Genomic DNA, 8,850 nt, shown 5'->3' on the forward strand with positions numbered 1-8,850 from the left:
CCTCTGCATGATGAGTAGAAAATGGGCATGTGGCAAACCCCGCTTTTGAAACTCCACGACGTAGACGTAGGCCCGGACCTTACCGAGAATATCATGTTTAGTCAGCCTATGCTTTAACTCCTGTAGCTTCGCATGAAAGACACGCACTACAAGATCAGGACGATCTTGCGGTGTTTGGCCAGGGAGAAGCTCCCTCCTTATCTCATCCCAGTTGGGGTTACATGTCATGGTAAGAAAGATGTCCGGTTTACCAAACTTCCGCACCAGAGCCATAGCATCCATATACCGACGTTTCATGTCACGAGGACCGCCAATAAACGACGTAGACAGCACAATTCGCTTCCCGACCTTTTCTGCTCTGATATCTCCGTCTAGCATGCTATCCACCAAGCCCTGGTATAGGTCTGCCCTTAAACGATCTTGATTCTTACGTATAAAATCTAAACGAGAGCTCTCAATCTTGATGTACGTGTCGACAGCGAACTGCTGGAAAAGCCGCTTTCCATGAAGTATTGGATTGAATACACCGGGACGAATCTGGAATTTGTAGCAGTAGTAGTCACGTACGGACACACATAAATGGGTAGGAGATTCTGCATACGCAAGGATTGAAAAGTGAGTGATGTTGAAAGAATAGTTAATAATGTGCAAAAATCCTAAAGTACAAAGAAACAACTAACCTGCATCTTCATCGTTTGAATTGTTTGCCCTATGTGTCGCACGGTATGCATCCACTTCATCCATGGATACACCAACCTTTGGGATATTTGCATGCCATCCAAGTTCACCTCTAGGGAAGAACAGTGGATACGATAGTGCATCGTAGCATCCATGGTATGAGCGAATGCCGTGGCTTGACCTATCCTTCCCATGTAGCATAACACTCTTGCTGAACTGGCCTCGCCGTTCGCTCCCCTCGATCCATACAGCAGCCACCTCCGAAGTGAGAGGCGTGTTATATGTCTTCTGGTTCAAAGTCTGGTCAAGGTTCAATGCGATATGATAGTCATCAAGGTTCTCAACATGGCCCATGCTCCTAAGGTGCTCGGAGTACGGGTTTCCATGGAGTATGCCAACTATCTGTTTAATAACCTCTTTGTCTTTCTGAAGCTGCTCTTCACGACACTTACGGTACCGATGCTCGAGACTGGGATCATCATCGTAAAAGTAAAGCTCTAGATGTTTATGCTCTGACCCACCTTCCTTACCGAATGACTTGATATTGTGGTACATCATGCCTTGTGCTCGGAACGTGTATATACCAGAATCTCGCACATTAGTTGTCATACTATCGAGGCAACAGTACAGAGAAGTGAAAGAGAAATGGCCATTAAAAAACCTAATGTTATCACGAAAGTGCTTAGCATCAGAGTCTGCACTATCCCACAACCTCCTGAGCTGGGGAGGGGTATCCAGTGGTGCTAGCTCAACCTTCCCACCACAGTAGCAAAACCCAGGTGGCTCGTACTCAAACTTCTTCGCAGTGCAATAACCGCAGTCAGGAACTGGCTTCAGCATATGCGTTTCTTCAGGGAGGTTACTGTATACCTTGTCGTACGGGTCAGGCACATCAGTGCCAGTAGATTCATCTTGAGTACCATCGATTTTAATGTCCTTGTCAGTCTCCTCATCTGATATTTTTTGGAAAACAACGACTAAGACATGTGTATTTATATAAGCCTTGGTATCATAATCATAATAAAATTGACATAAGTACATTGGCCAGCGAATATGTATCTCTCGTCGTCGTCATCATCTTCTCCGAATATGACAGTCTCATCATCATCATCTGGATCGTGAAAATACGAGCCACGTAAAAGACAAAGGCATTCAGGGTGGGGAAAATATGTAATCTAAATAAAGATTTTTTACAATTACCATTGGAAATGACCCTTGGCTTCTCTTGTGTATGCTCCACCCCACTTGCTTGTTCGGTTATGCCTTCACTTCCATTTGTTGGCAAGGTAGCGGCTTGGCATGGAACACTACATTGTGCTGATGGAAACACACGATTAGTCTGACTATATGCTATCGCCGTCGTGCAAGATCCATTTGGATAGTAATTACCATTGTTGTTGGCGTCACCGATAGTATCCCCATTCAAAGTAGTCACGTTCCTTGCAATGGATGCTTGAAATTGCTGGTTTCGACGGGCTAAGATAGCTTGTCTTTCCCCACGCGGCACATGATGTTTACGTTTTATTGCTTCAGTAGACATATCAAATGAACCGACATCCTCGGTCTGTGTTTGAGCTGGTAGGAAAGGTGTCCTAACGAATTCAGGGATGACCCAGTCACAGGCGATAACTGTTGAAGGTTCCGTTGCAGGGTGCACAACCTCAGGGGTATATGTTGGGTCTTCCATGGCGATGGACACAACATTCAAAGTGTCAGCCTGTAGCACTCTACGTTTTCTCATGTACTCTATCTTTGCCTCTTTCCGCTTTGGTGTCTGATTATACAACCTAAGGCGTTCAAGCCTATACTCCCTCACGCCGATACCCGATTCCCCAATGGTACCAACAGATTCATGCACACTGCCTAGAATATGGCATGTATAGGTTCAATTGCACAAAATCTGTTGTTTTTGCCTATTTTTAGTAAAGTGAACAGTCATGTACCTGGTGGCAGAAGGTCTGTCGTTGCGACATAGTCATTTGACTGGAATGTCTCGTTCCGATGCAGCCAGTCGCTATCATCATCTGGATCCACATTTACTTTTTTGTCGCCATCTACGAAATATGAATACAATTACTTTACAATAGTAGGTTTATGAACATACATATTTAATTTAAATTTGACGGGTTTCATCACCTCCTGAAATAGCTGGCATCACATTTTGTCCCTTATTTCGTTGACGCATTTGACGACGCTTGTTATTGTACTCATTCCTTTGTTCAGCCGACATTGTTGCACGCCTTTCTCTATCCCTTTGCCTCTTTCGTTCGATAGAATTACCAGTCGATGGAGTGTTTTTAATAGGACCTACCATAATCATCCTAGCATTAGCCAAATAAACGGTGGTACAAAAGGCAAAATTTGTGATATGAATGGTTCTACAGTTAACTGCGAACCACGATGAAATACAAAATATATAGGATTAATGCATACTAATCAGCAACATGATCTATTGAAATTTATGGCGAAATGTTTGTATACCTGAACCAAGATGCACATCTCGACTTATTTCAACGTTGACCGCCTCACGTGTCTGATTCGTATTAATGTCTTCTTCATTTAATAATTACCCATATAGAAAAGATACATGTCAACTTTGATTTGTAGGGACATGTAGGTATAACAATTACAAAATTTAAATTAGCATCACCTCTAGATGACTCGGACTTTATGGGTAGTCCTTTATTTCGTTGACGTGCTTCACGTCGCTTCCTATTTTTCTCATTCTTTTGTTCAATGGACATCGTGGCATATCTTTCCTTATCCCTTTGCCTCTTACGTTCATTAGCATCGACTATTGGTCTAAGCGAGTTCGATCCATTTTGATCACCTACAATTCAACTTTTTGTATTAGTGAACACATACTTATTAAGTTTCAATCATTAATTGACACGTGTGAACAAAATTTTACCTGTAATGCTTGTGTTCGAGATGTCTATGAATGGTGTGCGACCAGCATTATGGCCCATTAGATTCGTTTCTGTTGGTTCTTTGTTTTCACATCAGAAAATCTGCTAGTTGAGAATGGGCTGGTTTAGTTAGTTTCACACATACTGATTAGCATATTGTCAGCAGGTATCAGTTTGCACATATTTTTTTACGAGAAACCAATTTGTTAAAGTTTCACACAGACCGGTGGAAAGGGAGATATGGCTGCAACCGTCTTATTTTGGTAAAGTGTAGACGGTGCCATTGATCTTTTATCGACAATATATTGATCATAGCACAATTAAAAGAATAATAAAATTATGAGAAGGATTAAGTAGCTATATGTAAATAACACATGATACCATAAGATGTCTATAAAGATCTTTATTTAGTACAACCTGGTTATCCTAGATTCATCATTAAAAGTTAGATTTGAGTCAATTTTGCAGTCAGATTGGAGCCGACAGCACATAATATTAATATATAAACATTAATGAAAGATACCATAAGATGTTGTATGTTTTTTCTTTCTTGTTTTATTTTCTCTATTCCCAAATCTAATTAAATTCATATGTAGTTTTAAATTTCAAATCCATTTATAATGCACAGTTCACTCCATAATTAATTGAAGCAACATGTGCTGGTTTATGGTTAGGTTTAAAAGATGCTACAGCAACATGTGATGTTGTTGCACTTCATCGAAGTACTTGGCATTCTAAAAGGTAAAATCTGGAACTAATAGTCCTTTGTATTTTCGTTAGTTTAATTTAATCACATTTTGAGACACCCAAAATTACAAAAAATGGAAACAATTTAGTTCCCAATGTAGTAAATAAATGCTATCTACCTGTGTTACACCAACATGTGTTGTTGTTGCACTTCATCGAGTACTTGGCATTCATAGTTATTATTGTGGCACTTCAGCTGATTTAAGTTGAGATTACTTATCAGTTAATTAGTTTTTGTGTTTGCTGAACCATCAAGTGTCACAAGTCACAGAACAAATTAATATCAGAAAGTTGTGTTTTTAGTAGTACAGTTATCGATGAATCACTTGCCTGGTTGTATTTGGCAAGACGCTCTGATCGGCAGGGTGTGCTCCAGTCTTAATCTGACCCTGTTATACAAAAAGAAAACAAAAGGACAGATGATACTATGCCTTACAGTCAAATAAAAGTTTGAATTTGCTAAAACCTTTGAACACAACATTCTGTATGTTGAGGTAGAGTTTTATTGTAGGTAAAATGAATTATCTCTCTTGAACTAATGGTACATATTATGTGTGGAGATAAATGTTATATCATTCTAGGTTTTTTTGTTCTCGATGAACTAATCTGAACATTGCAAGAAGACATGCATTATAAGTGTTCATTATCCTATCCTAGAGTACTGCATTTATTTTCCAGTGTTCCATGCTTTCCATGCAGTGGGCCTTTAATAGACAGCCATAAATATAGCTAGGGTTTTTCACTGTTTATAAGTGATGATTTTAATTAATCAAAAGATTTGTTAAAACGGCTCAAGAGACTTAAAACATTATTTGTTTTCAGACAGTTCATCAAAATGATTATGAGCAAGATCCATATGTGAAGGAATTTGGGATCAACATTAGTTCGAAGCTAACCTTGTTGAAGCTCGAGTCTTTCCTGCACCTTGGGTAAGAATAATCTTATGTCACTTTTATTCACTTTTTTCCTTACAGGAGCACCTTACACTATTATACATGAGGTTAATTAGTTGCTCATTGTTGATGCATCGAATTTAAAAAGAGAAAGAGTGCCATTGTGTGTAATTATTTTGTAGAAAGTGATAAATGGATGCAAGGTGTGCCATTGGGCATGTATAACCTTTTCATGGACAGTTCCTGTAAACCACAGCTCGGGGATTTTGCCAGGAATTGGCACAAATATGTTCATGTTTGTGCACAAGACAAAAACTTGTTTAAATTGAAACTGTAAGCATCTTTTAATTTGACTCCCTAAGTAATACAGGAATTTAACAGTGAGGCTGTGATGCTAATATATTCAGCTAGACCAGATCAAGTAGTGAAGGCACTTAAAAATCATAACGTGGACAAACCAACTACGAGCAGCAATGAAGATCTTGAACTACTTTTGGCTATCCTACCTGGCAACAATGGGCACTGTTTCATATTTTCAGACCCATAATGATTGAAACTTCTATATCCTAGATACGCACATAAAGTAAATCATACCGTGGACAAACCAACTGCCAGATCAACGACGAAAGTGTCCTCAGTCTCACCACTATGAGCAGCATATAGTTAACATCAGGAACACAAACTTCAGGGGAGATAAAATCCACAGGGCGCGTCGTAGCGGTGAGACGGCATTGATTTGGGTTTCTATGTATGAGGATATGTAACTATAATCATTGGAGTCTCAGATTTGCATAAATAAAAGAACACACTGCAGAGAAAAGGTCAGGTACCGTTGAGTTTATTTCTACAACAATATTATTAAGCCGGTTGTTACCTTGCAAGGAAATTTAAATGGAATCATTGAAAACAATGATTTTTTAGAGCATTTCTGCAACATTATAAAAGAACACAATATTATTTTGCACACTTGTACATAGATAAGAATGCAAATCATAACTGAGCACACTATGAACTAATACATAAACATAGTTAAAATGTTTCAGTTAGCAATAGGATATAACTCATTGTATCAGACTCACTAATGCATTCCATGAGCATGAAGGTTCGAACAGGAAAGATCATGGTTATGTATGTTCAAAAGAAGAAAATTATAGGGATGCACATAGACACAAGTGAACAGGAACTAATACATTGTATCAGCAGGAACTTTGTGTGACATGCTATGTCTCTAGCTGATAGCTCATGTCCTTTACAAGACAGGCTGGTTAAAAATAGACAAGTTGCAACTTAATTAACTTTCCACATGTAAATCAGCATATCTGAGCATCAAAGGATTGACAGGAAGCATGCACATGCACCACAATAATCCAAACCAAACCTATTGTACATATAGGACTTCAAGCGGCTTGTAACACAATTCATCTATGGAAATACACAAAAATCATCTGGAAACAATTGTGACAATTAAGTAGACAAACCCACAAACAGTCGATAATGTAGACAAATAAACTGGAAAGCCGCCCTAACCGAAAACATATGACTTAGAGAAATACACAAAAATAACCACTGAACAAACTTACCGCAAAGAAATTCTCAAAAGTGAACTCAATATATCCAAGAGACGGGTACCAGAAACACATGAACTGCTACAACACAAGAGAAATGGTAAACACAATGTAGACTCACCTGGAGGAGTGTGAGCGCAGGATTTCCGTCGTTGTAGGAAGGTTGGAGCAGGATGGCAATTGTGACCTTTTTAACGATGGTGGGTGCACGATTTGGGGGATTTGTGCTGGAATCGTTTGGCAAGGCACTTTCCAAATCAGCGTCGTAGATCGTGCGCTTTCCAAATCGGCGACGAAGATCATGCACACAATTGCCAGATCGAGTGCGATTGTTCCGAATGGTGCATTGCCAAATCTGGGGGTCCTGGCATGAAAAATGGCACACACAGGATCACACAACTAATTTTGGTATATTTAATAGCATACAGTAACGTGGTGCGACTAAACATTATTCTAAAACCTATCATTATCGGCTTGAAAGTTATAAGTATTATCCTTGCCCCAAGGTCCTTATAGTTCTGTTATTCGCCCAGCAGAAGAACATGATTTATTCACACATTTGTTATCAACTACCTGCCTATCGCTTTTACTAAATATCGAAACACTTTGGATACTATTCTTTTGTGATGTGGTCAAAAGCATTACTTTATTGTTGTGTAGTAAATTGAATAGGAGCTTTGTGGTTTGTGCTAGGCCAGAAAGGTCAGGCCACTCTAGTTGATTCCTTGCAATTTAGCAGAGCGAAATATTTTTGCCTTTCATTTGTTGTGTATCACATTATTATAACATAATCTGATCAGCATCCTTGACATAAGCCACAAGTATTATGTTGTTTAGTTGTGATGTCTGATATAGACCTCTACATATGCATCTGCAATTTGCCTTTCATGCCTTTTATACTGATCAAGCACTCTTGGGCAATGGGGCTGGGGTGACCATGGTGTTTCTGTTTACCTTAACAGTGTTTGGTGTTGGCACATGTTGCACACACCCAGGCAAGGAACATTTCATGAAGTCAGAGGCTGGGCAAAATGGCAATGCCAAACTAAGCTCATCTGCCAATCTCTACAACTGAAGTTACCCCAGCAGTCTACTTTATGTTTGGCTAAACCAATGGCTGCTTTATACAAAAGTTGCTAGATGTTATCTTATATAAACGTTGGTTTATGTAAGTTGTTTTCCTACAAGTCCACAATATACCATGGTCTGCAACCTAACAGGCTAATAGTGATACATGAAAAGTTCAAGAATACAACACCAGTGTATTTCTACATCGTTAAGAAAGCAAAGCAGAACTAAACACACTATGAACTAATACATAAACATAGATTAACAACAACTCGGAAAAAAAATCTGTACCAGCAGGAACCGCTAGCACATAAGAAAATTGTATATCTAGGTTCGAACAGGCAAGAACATGGTTATGCATAATCATGAACTGCTAGAGAAGCTAGTGAAATTTATACCTCTGAACAGGGGCAAATGAGGAGTAGGCTCCTGCTTGGACGTTCCTAAGTCAGCTGAACCAAAAAGTGAAGAACCAAACTTAGAATCTACTGAACATATAGATGTTGGCACACACATGAAAATGAAGGACCAGCGCAGACTCACCTGGTCGTTGGTGGGCGCGACATTTGGGGGATAGTTGTTGTGATTGCAGTACCGAGATCGTGCTTTCCAAATCGGCAATGTAGATTGTGCGGTTTCCAAATCATGAACGCCATAGCCAAATCGGGCGCCATTGCCGCGGCTTCCAAATTTGTGGGTGCATTTTCTCGGATTGGTTGCTTGACCGCGGAGGGGAAGGAGAGGCGGGGTCCTGACGGGTCAGGCGGTTGCACGAAGGAGAAGCCGAGGCGAAGGCATGGTGGATCGTGCGAGACGGGGGCATGGCAGATCGTGCGAGGTGGTTGCATGGCAGTTCGTGTGGATGCGCGGAGCTTCCACATTTGTGGGTGCATTTCCTCGGCTTGGTTGTTTGAGCGCCGAGGGGAAGGAGAGGCGGGGTCCTGGCGGGTCGGGCGGCTGCGGATCTGCGTGAAGGGCTAGCCGAGGCGG

The 8,850-nt window shown here is 40.3% G+C and overlaps 1 protein-coding gene across 5 annotated transcripts; it reads right to left on the reverse strand.

The window, feature by feature from the left end:
- Positions 1 to 493: 493 nt before the first annotated feature.
- Positions 494 to 8,850, reverse strand: LOC103628843 (uncharacterized). 5 transcript variants are annotated; one of them, XM_035959276.1, is made up of 14 exons: positions 8,404 to 8,850; positions 8,259 to 8,312; positions 6,914 to 7,156; positions 5,231 to 5,320; positions 4,665 to 4,723; positions 3,590 to 3,689; positions 3,329 to 3,508; positions 3,160 to 3,228; positions 2,815 to 2,985; positions 2,622 to 2,732; positions 2,068 to 2,541; positions 1,879 to 1,995; positions 1,718 to 1,789; positions 494 to 1,631 (listed from the first exon to the last, which is right to left on the reverse strand). In XM_035959276.1, the coding sequence occupies exons 6-14, from the start codon at positions 3,645 to 3,647 to the stop codon at positions 676 to 678; spliced, it is 2,208 nt and encodes a 735-aa protein (XP_035815169.1). In that variant the 5' UTR covers positions 3,648 to 3,689; positions 4,665 to 4,723; positions 5,231 to 5,320; positions 6,914 to 7,156; positions 8,259 to 8,312; positions 8,404 to 8,850; the 3' UTR covers positions 494 to 675. The 5 variants fall into 5 exon arrangements, with proteins under 5 accessions (XP_035815169.1, XP_035815166.1, XP_035815170.1 ...); XM_035959273.1 differs by having other exon boundaries at positions 3,160 to 3,231; XM_035959277.1 differs by having other exon boundaries at positions 5,822 to 7,156.

The sequence above is a fragment of the Zea mays genome, chromosome 5 (genome assembly GCF_902167145.1).
Source record: "Zea mays cultivar B73 chromosome 5, Zm-B73-REFERENCE-NAM-5.0, whole genome shotgun sequence".
NCBI lineage: Eukaryota > Viridiplantae > Streptophyta > Magnoliopsida > Poales > Poaceae > Zea > Zea mays.

Bases quoted from the DNA above. Each gene is read 5' to 3' on its own strand.
- LOC103628843 (XM_035959273.1), bottom strand. From the start codon at position 3,647: ATGGGCCATAATGCTGGTCGCACACCATTCATAGACATCTCGAACACA. The intron at 2,986-3,159 runs GTATACAAACAT...TGATTATGGTAG, and splicing joins AGATGTGCATCTTGGTTCAG to GTCCTATTAAAAACACTCCA. The intron at 1,996-2,067 runs GTAATTACTATC...TGTTTCCATCAG, and splicing joins CGGTGACGCCAACAACAATG to CACAATGTAGTGTTCCATGC.